The sequence below is a fragment of the Pristiophorus japonicus genome, chromosome X, assembly GCF_044704955.1.
Source record: "Pristiophorus japonicus isolate sPriJap1 chromosome X, sPriJap1.hap1, whole genome shotgun sequence".
Lineage (NCBI taxonomy): Eukaryota > Metazoa > Chordata > Chondrichthyes > Pristiophoridae > Pristiophorus > Pristiophorus japonicus.
The window spans coordinates 22334762-22352774 of record NC_092010.1 but is presented as its reverse complement, the minus strand read 5'-3'; the positions used below and the strand labels follow the sequence as shown (position 1 = coordinate 22352774).

The 18013-nt window shown below is 45.9% G+C and overlaps 1 protein-coding gene across 1 annotated transcript in view; it reads right to left on the bottom strand.

Annotated features, from left to right (window-relative positions):
* tamalin (trafficking regulator and scaffold protein tamalin) overlaps positions 1–10004 on the bottom strand; it is a 39933-nt gene extending 29929 nt beyond the window's left edge. The window contains exon 1 of the mRNA XM_070869304.1: positions 9691–10004. Within this exon, the coding sequence (XP_070725405.1) occupies positions 9691–9891 (201 nt within the window). The 5' untranslated portion in view covers positions 9892–10004. The remainder of the gene's footprint in view (positions 1–9690) is intronic.
* Between the last annotated feature and the right edge of the window lie 8009 nt (positions 10005–18013).

Here is an 18013-nt window from a genome sequence, read left to right as displayed (position 1 = left end):
AAATTCCACTACACCCACGTTAGTTGCAAGTGGTGGTCCTCCTTTGAGTCTGTCATACGAGTGGCTTCATCAGAGTTGGAACAAATCAGGCACCAACACTCAGTATAGAGAAAAGAGAGACAAAAAAAGAGAGAGAAAAGAAGGAAAGAAGGAAAGAAAGAGAGAGACTTACATTTATATAGCGCCTTTCATGACCACCGGACGTCTCAAAGTGCTTTGCAGCCAATGAAGTACTTTTGGAGTGTAGTCACTGTTGTAATGTGGGAAACGCAGCAGCCAATTTGCGCACAGCAAGCTCCCACACACAGCAATGTGATAATGATCAGATAATCTGTTTTAGTGATGTTGATTGAGGGATAAATATTGGCCCCAGGACACCGGGGATAACTCCCTGCTCCTCTTCAAAATAGTGCCATGGGATCTTTTACGTTCACTTGAGAGAGCAGACAGGGCCTCAGCTTACCGTTTCATCTGAAAGGTGGCACCTCCGACAGTGCGGCACTCCCTCAGCACTACACTGGGAGTGTCAGCCTAGATTTATGTGCTCAAGTCCCTGGAGTGGGATTGTAGTACAGGTGCAGCTTCCAAAATCCGGAGTTCCGGAATCCGGACTCCAGACCGATTAGTGGCAATGTCGTCCAGAATCCATAAAATGTTCATGAATCGGGACCCGCCAACCTCGAGGTACCGCCGCTGCCTGACCTCGCCTCACAGCCCCTCGCCTCGCCGTCGCTGCCCTTACCTCGGGGCCTCCTCGCCGACTCACCCGAACAGCTCCTCCTCAATGGCGGGGCCCGCCTGACGACCTCATCGACGGGAGCCGGACAGCCCGAACAGCTCCTTGGCGACCACCCCCCATCTGACATTCCGAAATCTGAAAATACCCAAACCTGGGCTCGGGTGTTTCCGGATTCGTGATGTCGGAAAGACGTCTCAAAGTCCGGAAAAATGCGGAATCCAGAATGGCCTCGGTCCCGAGGGTTCCGCATTCTGGACGCCGCACCTGTAACATTGTACAGTACGTTATGCAGGCTTGAAGTTGCTGTCCAATTTCAGTGCAACCTCTTCCACTCACTGTCACCCTTTACATATAAGGTAATGGAAAATGTTTCCCTCCAGTTAATAAGGAAGTTATCAGCACTTAGTGGATAAACTGACAAAAGTGCCATTTCCCATGTTCTAGCCCACAAATCCCAGCCAGTGCCTTCGACAAGGAATTGAAATTGTCCACCTGTCATGCAGAAACCAACGTGTTTGGCTGACTTTGTTTCGTTTCCAAGGTCCCACCTTCAAATAGCAGAACTGGCGGTGACTGGCGAGTGCTGCGAAATACACGGTTGCTAAGGAGAGCTATACTTGGATCAGAACTGCTGTCGAATGAGACTGAACGGGAAAAGGTATACTGGTCAGGATTTGCTTCTTTGCTGTTTATCAATTGACCCTAGGACAAGTAGATTCCAGTGTTTATTTGCCTAAATTCGAGTTTCAACATTGAAACTTAAAGGGGAAGTTTTGCCAACAATAACAAGTTTTCAGACGCTCTTAGCATCTGAAATAGTCTGCTCCAAAGATAAACCTCCACAGCAAATATACACTCATACTTTATAAAAGACAAAGTTAGTAGTGCCAAATGCGATTGACATCCCAGAATCAACATTCACTCCCTCCACCACCGGCGCACCGTGGCTGCAGTGTGCACCATCTACAAGATGCACTGCAGCAACTCACCAAGGCTTCTTCGGCATCACCTCCCAAACTAGCGACCTCTACCACCTAGAAGGACAAGGGCAGCAGGCGCATGGGAACACAACCACCTCCACATTCCCCTCCCAGTCACACACCATCCTGACTTGGAAATATATCGGCCGTTCCTTCATCGTCGCTGGGTCAAAATCCTGGAACTCCCTCCCTAACAGCACTGTGGGAGTACCTTCACCACACGGACTGCAGCGGTTCAAGAAGGCGGCTCACCACCACCTTCTCAAGGGCAGTTAGGGATGGGCAATAAATGTCGATAATTAATTTTTTTAAATGACACGGCTGATTGAGATATTACACTATCCTTTCTGTTTATACATGATAACCTAGTATTTCGGACTGCATTATTTTAATGCCAGTGAAAACCCAAAATTAAAACAACGGTGATTGGAAGATTGATTGGAAGATCTGTGCTGACTCAGAGCATTTTAGGACACTGCCTCTTTTAACAGAATGCACCAACTTGCCTTCAACCCAGTGTTATTCACAAACTTTTTGTTGCCCCCCAGGCAGTGTCTAGCTAAAAGGCTACTTTCATGAATGTTTCAATGCATCATGCCATAGGTGACGGGACGTTGGCCGATGCCTGTAATTCCCCACACAGTCAGCTCCTGATTTCAGTTGCTGAGTGGGAGAGGTCAGGCATTTCCCACAGGAGACATCATAGGCAGTCCCTTGAATCGAGGATGACTTGCTTCCACGTCAAAAAGTTCACAGGTGTTTCAGTGAAGGACCTAAAATTCCAGGTCCCGAACTAAATCCTGAAGGGTGGGAGAAAGGAACTGACCACTACACGGCTTACTAGATCTGCTGAAACTAATAGCCTTGTAACAACAAGTTGCATTTATATAGCACCTGTAACATAGTAAAACCTCCCAAGGTGCTTCACAGGAGCAATCATCATACACAGTTTGACATCAAGCCACAGAATGAGATATTAGGGCAGATGACCAAAAGCTTGGTCAAAGAGGTAGGTTTTAAGGAGCGTCTTAAAAGGAGGAGAGCGAAGTAGAGAGGCGGGGAGGTTTAGGGAGGGAGTTCCAGAGCTTAGGGCCTCGGGAGCTAAAGGCACGGCCACCAATGGTGCAGCCATGGAAATTGGGGGTTGCTCAAGAGGCCAGAATTGGAGGAGCGCAGAGATCTCAGCAGATTGAAGGGCTGGAGGAGGTCAGAGATAGGAACGGGACGAGTTTTAATAGTACCCTTTACTTGCTTTTCATATCTCGTGCTTCCTTTTACTGGAGAGTAGGAGAAGGGGCCACCACTGAAGAAAAGAACAATACTGAATCCTAGCTCAGCCATCAGCCCAAATTTGGCCAGGCCATAAATGCAGGCCTATGGTGCAACAAATTATCCAAAGGCCACAAGTGAAAGGGAGGTGCCCTCACCCTATCTTTTGCTGTAACCAAATCACGCTGTTGCTGCCAAGACATGTTTTTCTTCCACAGATAATGGACATGTAAAACAGACTCCCGGTTAGGGTCCCTGATTCAGGGTCAACGGGCATCTTTAAAAAGGAACTGGATCAATATCTGTTGAGAAGTGGCATTGAGAGTTAACAGCAGGACTTGAATTTTTTTTTTCCAGAGGAAGAACTTTAAACCTAGAAGTTAGACTTGGCAATGTGAAGTCAGGAAGCACTTCATCACACAATGAGTAGTGGGAATCTGGAAATCTCTCTCTCCACAAAACTGTCGAGGCTGGGGGTCAATTGAAAATTTCAAAACTGAGGTTGATAGATTTTTGTTAAGCGAGGGTATTAAGGGTTACGGGACCAAGGTGGGTCAATGGAGTTAAGATACAGATCAGACATGACCAAATTGAATGGTGGAACTGGCACGAGGGGCTGAATGACCCCCTCCTGTTCCTAATGTGCTTTAAAATAGGTTACCATGTTTTAAATAAATGAGTTATGCTTTCGCTAAAATCAGCAAAGAAAACCTTTGGTACAAATAATATGACTGAGTGATTTCCGCCTGTTAATGTTTCTGAAAGTAGTGAATCCACAGGCAGTGAAGGTGAGGAGTCCATGATAGAGTCCTACTAAGGGATGGTGGATGGAGTAGGACTGATGGGCCAAATGGTCATTTTCTTACTCTGGACTTTCTTATGTAAGCTTTTGGAAAATCAACCAATCATTCACTGGTATAATGAAAAGGAGCACTTTCAAGTACGCTGCATGGGTCAGGAATTCTGTACAATGGGAATGACTAGGGAAAGTAGAACATGGTGCATCAGCTTAGCTCAGTTGGTAGCACTCTGGTCTCAGGAGGATTGGGGGTTCAAACTCCACTCATCATAGGAACAAGGAGTACGCAGAGGGTTGTGGGGATCTGGAACTCGCTGCCTGGAAGAGCACAGAGATCTCAGCGGATTGAAGGGCTGGAGGTGGTCAGAGATAGGGACGGGACGGGATGCAGAAACCCTCACCACTTTTAAGAGATGGTTGGATGGGCACTTGAAGTGCCGTAAGCTGCAGGGTTACGGACCTGGAGCTGGTAATTGGGATTTGTTGGCCGGCGCAGATATAATGCTAAGTACTGCAGGGAATCGAATACAGCCAGGGCGGTCTCCTGGACTAGTTTCGATCGCCTGGATGGGTCGGAGAGGAATTTTCCCAGATTTTTTTCTCCCTAAATTGGCCTGGGTTTTAAAATCTGGTTTTTGCCTCTCCCAGGAGATCACATGGCTCCTGTTGGGATGGAGTGCAGAATGTTTCAGTATAAGGGGTGTCGCAGTTGTGAGAGGCGGGCTGGTTGGGCCGGGTGTCCTTTGCCTTTCCGTCATTGTTCATAGGTTTACATGTAACCTTCAGGGCTGCTGACCAAGGGCCGTGCGGCTCTTTGTCGGCCGGCGCGGATAAGATGGGCCTCCTGCGCTGTAAGTTTCTATGTTTCTATTCAGCCCCTCGAGCCTGCTCCACCATTCATTCAATCAGATCATGGCCAATCTGTACCTTAATTCCATATCCCTTGATGCCCTTGCCAAACAAAAATCCAGGCTATGAGTTTGGTATCTCATTTCCCCTGCAATAGTGATGAATGGTTGGAGATGCTGCCCGTCAGATGTGACCAAATTAAACTGTGGTCCCCTCTGCCTATTTGGGTGAATTTTATAAAATTCCTGTTGCACTAAAGTGCAGAGCAACAAGGAGTCCCAGATTACAATCTTTGAAGGTGGCAGGACAATTTCTTTACTCGGCGAGTTGTTAATAGAATGATGCAGCGCAGAGGAGGCCATTCTGCCCATCATGCTCGTGCCGGCTCTTTGGTAGCACTATCCAATTAATCCCACTCCCCTGCTCTTTCCTCATTGCCCTGTAATGTTTTCCCTTCAGGCATCTATCCGATTCCCTTTTGAATGTTACTGTTGAATCTGCTTCCGCAACCCTTTCAGGCAGTGCGTTCCCGATCACAACATCTCGCTGCGCAAAAAAATGTTTCCTCATGTCGCCTCTGGTTCTTTTGTTAATCACCTTTGTAATGGATTTGCTTCAAGGGTTCTTTGCTTAAGAATCCATAGCGAGATGTTGCTATTAAGAACTAGTTGGTTTATTAGCAAAGATTTAACAATCACACTGCTCACAACCACCTGCCTCATCGTGGATCCCCCCGAACCCAACTGGCTGGGGTTTTATCGAGTCTTGTGAACATCACGTGACTGGCTAAGCCACTCACAGTGCAACAGCTCACAGCTGCATACATTACAACCTTAAATCTATGTCCTCTGGCTACTGACCCTTCTGCCACTAGGATAGAGTTTTTTCCTTATTTACTCTATCATAACCGGATAAGTCCCTCATCCCTGGTACCATTCCAGTGAATCTGTTCTGTAGTTTAGAAGAATGAGAGGTGATCTCATTGAAACATACAAGATTCTGAGGGGGATTGACAGGGTTGATGCTGAGAGGTTGTTTCCTCTGGCTGAAGAGTCTAGAACTAGGGGGCACAGTCTCAGGGTAAGGGGTCGGCCATTTAAGACAGAGATGAGGAGAAATTTCTTCACTCAGAGGGTTGTGAATCTTTGGAATTCTCTACCCCAGAGGGTTGTGGATGCTGAGTCGTTGAGTATATTTAAGACTGAGATAGATAGATTTTTGGACTCTCAATGGATATGGAGATCAGGCAGGAAAGTGGAGTTGAGGTCGATGATCAGTGATGATCGTATTAAATGGTGGAGCAGGCTCGAGGGACTGTATGGCCTGTTCCTGCTGCTAATTTCTTCTGTTCTTATGCACCCTCTCCAAGGCCTCGACATCCTTCATGAAGTGTGGTGCCCAGATCTGGAACGCACTGCTTGAAAGGGCGGTGGAAGCAAATTCTATAGTAACTTTCAAAAGGGAATTAGATGTATACTTAAAAAGGAAAATATTGCAGGGCTGTGGGGAAAGAGCAGGGGGAAGAGGGACTAGTTGGATCGCTCGTTGAGAGAGCCAACACCGGCACGGTGGGCTGAATGACCTCCTTCTGTAATGTATGAATCTATGAACAATGCTCCCTCTATCGATGTTTTCCTGTTGGTTGTGGGAGGGTGCTGACACAGCATGACTGCTGTATGTTGCCTACGTAACAGTCACGGCACTTCATTGTGTGAAGCTGGTCTGAGATGCTGTGACATGAGGCGGCTATATAAAGGCAACGTTTCCTATTAATAGAGTAACAGTCATACTCGGACAGGATGTGCCTTGATCTAGAGTGAGCTGCACTGAAATCAAGAAAGCAGTGTGGGGTTTCACTCGATAACTTGCAGCAGGTAACGTTTTGCCGAGAATGTGCAAATTGAAAATGTACAATTTGTACCAGACTACAACCCCCTCCGGCAAGATCTCTGCACTCCTCCAATTCTGGCCTCTTGAGCATCCCTAATTTCCATCGCTCCACCATTGATGGCCGTGCCTTCGGCTGCCGAGACCCCAAGCTCTGGAATTCCCGCCCTAAACCTCTCCGCCTCTCTACCCCTCTCCTCCTTTAAAATGCTCCTCAAAACCTAGCTCTTTCACCAAGCTTGTGGCCACCTATCCCACTATCTCCTTATGTGGCTCGGTGTCAAATTTTGTTTGCTAATACTCCTGTGAAGTGCCTTTGGGATGTTTTACTAGGTTATAGGCGCTATATAAATGTAAGTTGTTGTTGTGAATCCCCTGTCATAAGCAGGGGAGACAATCGCCTGAAACCGATGGAAATGAATCAGCCACCTGGTCCCAAAACATAACCAGATTCTCTCCCAACACTCCTTCCCTCTTGTTGCCTCACTCCCCACCGACAGAAGCGCCAAACAAAACCAAACTTCATCCACTGCATCTTTGGTCACCTCACCCCCTCCCCACTCCCCCATTCCCGTAACTCTTCTCTCAGCTCCTGTTGGGTTCTGCCCCCTACCCGCCGCTCCACCCTCCAGTTTATGTGATCACCGTCACATAGAAGCTTACTGAATGCACACTGTATCACTGATCTGGTCATCAGTCTGAGCAAGAGTTGTAACTGTCTATGAGTATATTGAGGTTTTGCAACTCAGTGCCATCCAATGCTCTCAGTTTGATTTTTCTGTCCCTTCTGGACAATGGTTGTTCTGAGGTTTTACCTTGTAAGAGCTACCCACGCCCCCGCACCACCACATCCGCTCCCTATAACCCCCGACCCCCCCCCCCCCCCGCAGGTGAGGTGGCTTGATTATATGAAAGATGCTATACAAATGCAAGTGGTTGTAAATCGTCATTTGATCACTCATGCCCTCCACCCTATCACAGGAACAGGAGAAGGCCATTCAGCCTCTCGAGGCTGGTCCACAATTCAATTCGATCATGGCTGATTGTAAATCTACCACAGACCTTCCCTTTTGTTCTTTCTTCCCCTCCCCACTTTCCCAGGCCCTGCGCTTGTTTAAAACCGGTTACATCCCTAACTTTTGCCAGCTCTGACGAAGGGTCACTGACCTGAAACATTAACTCTGTTTCTCTCTCTCCACAGATGCTGCCTGACTTGCTGAGTATTTCCAGCAGCCGGGGCAGCACAAACAAAAACCCCACTATCATTCCCTCCGCGTTCCTCATCAACCTCACCAAAATTTCCAGTCAAATGACTTCACGTTCAAAAAAAAGGTTGATGTGATTGAATAGGTCGTGCGAAAATAGGAACCGCACCCACAAAAGGGAACAGCACCTTTAATGAATCATGTAGGTCATTTTCATTGCATCAAAAGGAAGCACCTCTAAATACTCACTGTACCGATGAACTAAAGTTTCACTTCACATTGATGTCCTGCTCCACCAAAAACACATGTGTTAACCCATTGACTCCCAGTCATCAGGGCACAAGCTATCGAACCATACAAAATTTTAAATGGGTTGTAACGCGTCTCCCACTTAGAATCAGAGAATAGAATTATCGAATGGTTACAGCACAGAAGGAGGCCATTCGGCCCATCGAGCCCGTGCCGGCTCTCTGCAAGAGCACCTCAGCCAGTCCCACTCCCCCGCCCAATTCAAGGCGGAGATAGACAGACTTTTGAACGATAAGGGAGTCAAGGGTTATGGGGAACAGGCAGGAAAGTGGAGCTGAGGCCAGGATCAGATCAGCTATGGTCTTATTGAATGGCGGAGCAGGCTCGAGGAGCCGAATGGCCTACTCCTGCTCCTACTTCTTATGTTCTTGTGTTCTTGTGTTCTTTCCCTGTAGCCCCGCAGTTTTTTTTCTTTCAGATACTTATCCAACTCCCTTTTGAAAGCCACGATTGAGTCTGCCTCCACCACCCTTTCAGGCAGCGCATTCCAGATCCTAACCACTCGCTGCGTAAAAAAGGTTTTTCCTCATGTCGCCTTTGGTTCTTCTGCCAATCGTCTTAAATCTGTGTCCTCTGGTTCTCGACCCTTTCACCAATGGAAACAGTTTCTCTCTATCTACTCTGTCCAGACCCCTCGTGATTTTGAACACCTCGATCAAATCTCCTCTCAACTGTCTCTGCTCCAAGGAGAACAACCCCAGCTTCTCCAGTCTATCCACGTAACTGAAGTCCCTCATCCCTGGAGCCATTCTCGTCAATCTTTTCTGCACCCTCTCTAAGGCCTTCACATCCTTCCTAAAGTGCGGTGCCCAGAATTGGACACAATGCTCCAGTTGAGGCCGAACCAGCGTTTTATAAAGGTTCATCATAACTTCCTTGCTTTTGTACTCTATGCTTCTATTTATAAAGTCCAGAATCCCCATAAGCATGTTAACCACTTTCTCAACCTGCCCTGCCACCTTCAACATATACCCCCAGGTCTCGCTGTTCATGCACCCGCTTTAGAATTGTACCCTTTGAGGTCAGAATAACTTTTTCCCCAATGAAAAACTTCGAATGAATGGAAACGCTATTTTTTTAATTAACACTCGGAAGCTATACCTGTCGGCCTTAAAATTGCCCTCGGGTGTAATTTTTTTTTAAATTAAATAAAAAACGCATTCCTAAATTAAAATTGCTCCACTAATGCTCATTCTTGGTGAGCTCCACCGATTATTGCATCGCCCGTCTCAAACATCCCAGCTGTATACTGACACAGCGGAAACCTGCATATTTTCCAAACAGCGGGGGCCCTCCTGCAAGAACCACAGAAGAAAAAAATATGTTCGCTTTGCCGTTTTTTCCAAAAGGACAACATCCTTCTCGTCAGGAAAAAAAGAGCGAGATCACGGCGCAAAAACGGGCGTGCTAATCTGTGCAACGGTACAGGAAATCTTCCATATACCGTAACAGGCACAAACTCCGTTGAAACAGCCCCGTTACTTGAGCACAAAAAGCTTCAATTTTGACTAGAAGCTACATTGTAAGTGGAGATCATTAACATCCACTTCAGCCCCTCTGAGATACCGGATTGACTTCTGTTTACGGGAAGATAACTTTCAGTGTGTGTGTGTGTATGATTTTGTTGATGGAATGGGATTATTGTTTAAGTACCTGTTTGTGGTTGCGAGGTAACGTGCCTCCCGAGTAGGCGAGGGTCTTGTAAAGTTCGGACGTCTTGTAAGTTTCAGCGCCGGCTTTGTAAGTTTCACTGCTGCTCTTGTAAATTTCACCCTCAGCCCCGCTGTACGCGGCGCAATCGGCGCTGCCGTAATCCTCCTTGCGGCTTAACTTTTTCACTCTTCGGAAAGTCATTTTCCTGCGATTCTCATTCTATTTTGCTTTGGTTGGGACCGGGTCGGATCGACGAGCGAGTCTGTCTTCGAGTGCTCAAGTGGGAGCTGTTCCCTGACACGACTGTTTATTAAATCGTCTAGACGGATGTTGCATTGCCTCGCCTCCCCTCCCGCACGTGGTCAAGGTGTGGTTACAGTTTCATTTCCCCCCAAATTGATAGGAATCTGCAAACAGCGACAAGCTTTCGGCAATTTTTTTTTCAATTCTGACTCCCTCGCCCTCCCCCCTTTCAAAAGAAAAACCTCGATACACAAATCCATCTTTGCCCCTGAATACAGAGTTGGTAAATTTAAAATTTAAAATGTCACAAGAACATCTCCCCATTACAGCATTATGTGTCATTTATACCGTTTGTAACATGTGTGCCTCAATTTCACAGAGGCCTTGAAATTACTCTGTGCGATATAAGAACATAAAAAATAGGAGCAGGAGTCGGCCATTTGGCCCCTCAAACCTGCTCCACCATTCAATACGATCATGGCTGATCTGATCATGGACTCAGCTCCACTTCCCTGCAGCTCCCCTTCACTCCCTTATCGCTCAAAAAACTGTCTATCTCCACCTTAAATATATTCAATGACCCAGCCTCCACAGCTCTCTGGGGCAGAGAATTCCACAGATTTACAACCCTCTGAGAGAAGAAATTTCTCCTCATCTCAGTTTTAAATGGGCGGCCCCTTATTTTAAGACTATGTCCCCTAGTTTTAGTTTCCCCTATGAGTGGAAATATCTTCTCTGCATCCACCTTGTCAAAACCCCCTCATTATCTTATATGTTTCAATAAGATCACCTCTCATTCTTCTGAACTCTAACCTATCCTCATAAGTCAATCCCCTCATCTCCAGAATCAACCTAGTGAACCTTCTCTGAACCACCTCCAATGCAAGTATATCCTTCCTTGAATACGGAGACCAAAACTGTACGCAGTACTCCAGGTGTGGCCTCAACAATACCCTGTACAGTTGTAGCAGGACTTCTCTGCTTTTATACTCTATCCCCCTTTGCAATAAAGGCCCAACATTCCATTTGCCTTTCTGATCACTTGCTGTACCTGCACACTAACTTTTTGTGTTTCATGCACAAGGACCCCCAGGTCCCTCTGTACTGCAGCAATTTTTCTCCACTTAAATTATAATTTGCTTTACTATTTTTTCTGCCAAAGTGGATAATCTCACATTTTCCCACATTATACTCCATCCGCCAAATGTTTGCCCTCTCACTTAGCCTGTCTATATCCCTTTGCAGATTTTTTTGTGTTCTCCTCACAACTTGCTTTCCCACCCATCTTTGTATGATCAGCAACCTTGGAGTATGAATGTTTAACATGCGTGTTACTTTTTGACCACCTACTTTAGCTTATTCCATATTCCCACATTACAACAATGACTAAACTTCAAAAGTACTTCATTGGCTGTAAAGCGATTTGGGATGTCCTGAGGCAGTGAAAGGCGCTATATAAATGCAAGTTCTTAAAAAAATCCGTTTAAAAGAAGTTAGAACATAGGAATTTTGTACTAACACTTCTGTAATCACCTCTGTTTCTGCGATTTTGTCACCCACATTTGAGCCTCACAGTAAAATACCGATTATAATAAAAAGAAAGACTTGCATTTCTATAGCGCCTTTCACGGCCACCGGACATCCCAAAGCGCTTTACAGCCAATGAAGTACTTTTAGAGCATAGTCGCTGTTGTAATGTGGGAAACGCAGCAGTCAATTCGCGCACAGCAAGCTCCCACAAACAGCAATGTGATAATGAGCAGATAATCTGTTTTTGTTATGCTGATTGAGGGATAAATATTGGCCAGGACACCCAGGATAACTCCCCTGCTCTTCTTTAAAATAGTGCCATGGGATTTTTTTATGTCCAGCTGAGAGAGCAGACTGGGCCTCGGTTTAACATCTCATCCGAAAGACGGCACCTCCGACAGTGCATTGCAGCACTCCCTCAGCACTGCACTGGGAGTGTCAGTCTCGATTATGTGCTCAAGTCCCTGGAGTGGGACTTGAACCCACAACCTTCTGACTCAGAGCTGAGTGTGCTGCCTACTAAGCTATGGCTGACACTTCATTATACTGTCTCTACTTTGAATTTTAACTTGTTATTATTTTAATTTATTATTACATGCCCAAGTAGCGTGAATTGTGATAGCACCGAATTCCTCCTAATAAAAGGATTGGGGTGGGGGTTGTGGGGGTGGGGGGTGGTGGGAGGCTTCCTCTGGCTGCTGTGTGTTAAGAAGATGATAGTACGCATGTGTGGACATAAATTAAAGGCATGATCGGACTCAGCTCCACTACCTTCCCCCCACGGTGAAATAGTCTGTTGAAACTCACTTGCTTGGTCTCATAAAGGAAGGAAGGAGGACAGCAAATGCTCCTGGGGCCGTACCCCACCTAGAGTCAGCACGTGTAGGAGAGGAGTGAAGACTATTGGGGAAGGGGGTGGGGGCGAAGTTGGGAAGGGAAGAAGTCAGTATGGTCTTGAAGGAAAAAAAAGTCATGCTGTGAAGCTATTCTACCTTATAACTTCTTTAAAAATAAGACAAACTGAATTTGGAAATCCTGGCCATGAAAGAATGCTAATCTTCAAGGGCTGACTCTCGATAAGTAACTTTATTAACTTCTTAAAACAGGACAATTGTTGAAATAAGCATTCAGCTTGAATGGCCTAATCTGGATTGTCCATCATAAACAAATGGCAGCTGCCCTCTTGACCATAGATGGTAAACTAAACAATAGACATGTGTGGACACAGCAGTCAGTCCAACTGATTGGCAAAATGTCAAGTACCTCTTGGGACTGTGGATAGTTATTGTATAACTTGTTAAAGAAAAACACATATTGTAACAAAATTCAAGTGCCCATCGCACAAACAAATGACATCTTCCCTTTGGCCATAGATGGTAATCTGACAATGGCCATGTATTGATACAACAGTTAGTAATGCAAGAGTCAGCTAAAAAATAACTGGCGATAATTAACTTGATCCACAGGAAGCGCTTGTGAAAAACAACTGAAAAGGGTATAAATGTTGAAAGCTGGAATCAGAGATTTAGACTCACTTAAATAGGCATAAGTGTTTCTTGACTACAGAGCAAAGCAGAAGGAATCGTGCCTGCTCTATAGTCTTCTACTCATCCACTACTTGGGGAATTAAGGTAACTGCTACCTTGATAATTGATGGATATCCTTCTTAAACAATTTTAAGATCTGTAATACTGTAACGAAGTTTAGATTTAAAAGTAAAATTCTCTACTGGAAATAATATTTTTCACATTTTTAAGAACTGTTAATGTTGCGATTGACTGTCTCACCAGCTGTAAATTGCAGATCGGTTCTTTAATAAACCTCTGTATATTTTAGAATTGCCTCTCATAGTCTTCTGTATCACTAACTTGTGAACCACATCTCTGTACACTCTTGTGGTGATGAGGTACCCCTGCACCCTTACAATATGCCTGAAACTTGCTAAAACGCGCTATCTGGAGCACGGTAACATTCTCGGCTTGTTCCTTTCCTTTCGCGAGAGACAGACCAGACCTTCAAACCCAGTTAGAATCTTTAGGATTTGGCTACTCCAACCTTAAGTTGAGAGTGAACACCTGCGAAATACGTCTGCAGGGATAATCCCAAAGGGGCTAGGATTGTAAAAATCACCACAATGCGACTTATTAAGCATCTGTGGTTCAGTGATAGAATTCTCACCCTGGCTATGTACTGGAGTGCAGCCTCTGTATGTGCACAGACGCAGACGTCATCCTCATACTGTAGCTCGCGACAGAGGTTGAGGTGGTCTTGGTTTGGTCCTGGCCTGGAGGCTGCGAAGGTTGAACAGGTTCCCACTGGTTCTGTAGTTTAGTTCCACTCCAGCAGGGAGCTTGTTGACTGTGAGGTGGAGCATGGCAGCGAGGAAGATTGAAAAGAGGGTTGGAGCGATGATGCAGCTCTGTTTGACCCCGTGGATTGGGTCTGTAATGGATCCGTTGGTAAGGATCACAGCCTGCATGTCGTCGTGGAGCAGGCGGAGGATGTTGACAAACTTTTGGGGGCATCCAAAATGGCCACATTGTCCGCAAGCCAGACGCGAGACTCCCAAAGCAAGCGCTCTACTCGGAACTCCTTCACGGCAAACGAGCCAAAGGTGGGCAGAGGAAACGTTACAAGGACACCCTCAAAGCCTCCCTGATAAAGTGCAACATCCCCACCGACACCTGGGAGTCCCTGGCCAAAGACCGCCTTAAGTGGAGGAAGTGCATCCGGGAGGGCGCTGAGCACTTCGAGTCTCATCGCCGAGAGCATGCAGAAATCAAGCGCAGGCAGCGGAAAGAGCGTGCGGCAAACCAGTCCCACACTCCCTTTCCCTCAACGTCTATCAGTACCACCTGTGACAGGGACTGTGGATCTCATATTGGACTGTTCAGCCACCTAAGGACTCATTTTAACATAGAAACATAGAAGCATAGAAAATAGGTGCAGGAGCAGGCCATTTGGCCCTTCGAGCCTGCACCACCATTCAATATGATCATGGCTGATCATGCAACTTCTGTACCTCATTCCTGCTTTCTCTCCATACTCCTTGATCCCTTAAGCCGTAAGGGCCACATCTAACTCCTTTTTGAATATATCTAACAAACTGGCCTCAACAACTTTCTGTGGTAGAGAATTCCACAGGTTCACAATTCTCTGAGTGAAGAAGTTTCTCCTCATCTCGGTCCTAAATGGCTTACCCCTTATCCTTAGACTGTGACCCCTGGTTCTGGACTTCCCCAACATTGGGAACATTCTTCCTGCATCTAACCTGTCCAATCCCGTCAGAATTTTATATGTTTCTATGAGATCCCCTCTCATTCTTTTAAATTCCAGTGAATATAAGCCGAGTCAATCCGGTCTTTCTTCATATGTCAGTCCTGCCATCCCGGGAATCAGTCTGGTCAACCTTCGCTGCACTCCCTCAATAGCATGAATGTACTTCCTCAGATTACTGTACACAATATTCAAGGTGAGGCCTTACCAAGGCCCTGTACAACTGTAGTAAGACCTCCATGCTCCTATACTCAATTCCTCTCGCTATGAAGGCCAACATGCCATTTGCCTTCTTCACTGCCTGCTGTACCTGCATGCCAACTTTCAATGACTGATGTATCATGACACCCAGGTTTTGTTGCACTTCCCGTTTTCCTAATTTGTCACCATTCGGATAATATTCTGCCTTCCTGTTTTTGCCACCAAAGTGGATAACCTCACATTTATCTACATTAGATTGCATCTGCCATGCATTTGCCCACTCACCTAACCTGTCCAAGTTACCCTGTAGCCTCTTAGCATCCTCCTCACAGCTCACACTGCCACCCAGCTTAGTGTCATCTGCAAACTTGGAGATATTACATTCAATTCCTTCGTCTAAATCATTAATGTTTTTTGTAAATAACTGGGGTCCCAGCACTAAATCTTGTGGTACCCCACTAGTCACTGCCTGCCATTCTGAAAAGGACCCATTTATTCTTACTCTTTGCTTCCTGTCTGCCAACCAGTTCTCTAGCCACGTCAATACATGACCCCCAATACCATGTGCTTTAATTTTGCACACTAATCTCTTGTGTGGGACCTTGTCAAAAGCCTTTTGAAAGTCCAAATACACCACATCCATTGGTTCTACCTTGTCCACTCTTCTAGTTACATCCTCAAAAAATTCTAGAAGATTTGTCAAGCCTGATTTCCCTTTCATAAATCCATGGTGACTTGGACCGGTCCTGTCACTGCATTCCAAATGCGTTGCTATTACATCTTTAATAATTTATTCCAACATTTTCCCCACTACCGATGTCAGGCTAACCGGTCTATAATTCCCTGTTTTCTCTCTCCCTCCTTTTTTTAAAAATGGTGTTGCATTAGCTACCCTCCAATCCATAGGAACTGATCCAGAGTCTATGGAATGTTGGAAAATGACCACCAATGCATCCACTATTTCCAGGGCCACTTCCTTAAGTACTCTGGGATGCAGACTATCAGGCCCTGGGGATTTATCGGCCTTCAATCCCATCAATTTCCCCATCACAATTTCCTGACTAATAAGGATTTCCTTCAGTTCCTCCTTCTCGCTAGACCTTCGGTCCCCCAGTATTTCCGGAAGGTTATTTGTGTCTTCCTAAGTGAAAACAGTTTTTATGTTCCCTGCAAGCTTACTCTCATACTCTAATTAAACCCTTTGTCCTCCTCTGCTGAATTCTAAATTCCTCCCAGTCCTCAGGTTTGCTGCTTTTTCTGGCCACTTTATATGCCTCTTCCTTGGATTTAACACTGTCCCTAATTTCCCTTTTTAGCCACGGTTGAGGCGCCTTCCCCGTTTTATTTTTATGCCAGACAGGGATGTACAAAGAGCGGAAGCAAGTCTTCCTCGATTCTGAGGGACTGCTTATGATGATGATGATCTCACCCTGGCACTGCGGGAGATGTGGGATCGATTCCCGGCCCATGCACAGTTTTTCCGGCACAGACACGATGGTCCAAATGGTTTCCTTCTGCGCTGTATCCTTCTATGATTCTACGCTTGGCAGCAAAGTTAAGATCAGCAGAAAGGTCACTGGGGGTTCAGTTGGGGGAGTGTGAAAGGAGCCAAAATGCAGAGCAGGTTTAACCAGCGGCTAACCTTTACAAGCCCAGCCAGACTGCCGCAGTCAAGTCAATTCATGACAATATTCCAAGATTATTATATACTAAAAATATATTAAGGATATGTGGTTCCAGCTATCATCCAGACTTGATATTTCTGATTAGAAAGTGGTATCAACTCATTTTTTGGCAGCTGTTTTCTGATGGAGAAGACCTGCATTTAGTAAAACTTGGAAACCACTCTGGATTAACTGCTTGATATATAGGAATTGCTAGATGAAAAAAAGACCACGGTCCATCTAGTTCACCTTCTACTGTCCTGGCACCATCCAACGATAATGAGGTTATTGACTAGTCACAGCAATCAGTCTCCATCAATGAGTCTACAACAGGCCCAGACATGAGGCGAGGAAAACTCCCAGTAGTGGAGATCTTTGGGAACCACAGGTCCATAGTCACCTGTTCCTCACAAGCCTGCAACACTCACCACACGTCATGTCTCAAATGACTCCTATACCGTGTCCCAAAATGTTATTTTCTGAAAAAAGAGAACGAGACCTTCAGTTTAACTCCTCCACAGACTCCAGGTTCCACCACGCACACTGAAAATGAAAAAAAGATTGTTCTGACCTTTGGCTGGGAAAGGAGGAAGTGCTGAGTTACTTAGAAAGACTTGTATTTCTATAGTGCCTTTCACGACCACCAGACATCCCAAAGCGCATTACAGCCAATGAACTACTTTTGGCGTGCAGTCACTGTTGTAATGTAGGAAACACAGCAGACAATATATGCATAGCAGGCTCCCACAGACAGCAATGAAATAACTGACCAGATAATCTGTTTTAGTGATGTTGTTTGAGGCATAAATATTGGCCAGGACGCCAGGAGAATTCCCCAGCTCTTCTTCAAATAGTGACATGGGATCTTTCACGTCCACCTGAGAGAGCAGATGGGGCCTTGGCTGATGTCTCATCTGAAAGACGGCACCTTTGTCAGTGCAGCACTCCGTCAGCACTGCACTGGAGTGTCAGCCTGGATTTTGTGCTCAAGTCTCTGGAGTAGGGCTTGAACTTATGACCGTCTGACTGAGAGGCATGAGTACTACTAATTGAGCCAGGGCTGACACTTCAGTGAAAGGAGAGAGGGGCTGGAAGAGCCTCCCCAGATATGGGGGCAGTGTTCAAGTCTTGGACAAACTTGGGCTTTATCGACAGTTCACGGTTTTTCTGGGGAAAAGAAATGTTTGGCATCAAAGAGGAAAGTGAGCATCTGGGATACAGATTTAGCCGTGGATGAGATGTGGGAATTCTTTTTGAGATGAGGGAAGATAGTGAGGGCTGTAGGAGACCAGTATGAGTCTGAGCGCTTCCAGCAGTGGAGGGCGGGAGAACTGTTTATCTGATTGATAGTGACTGGTGAATGACTTCTCATTTTCTCTTGCTTTCCATTCTCAAACTCTTTCCACAGA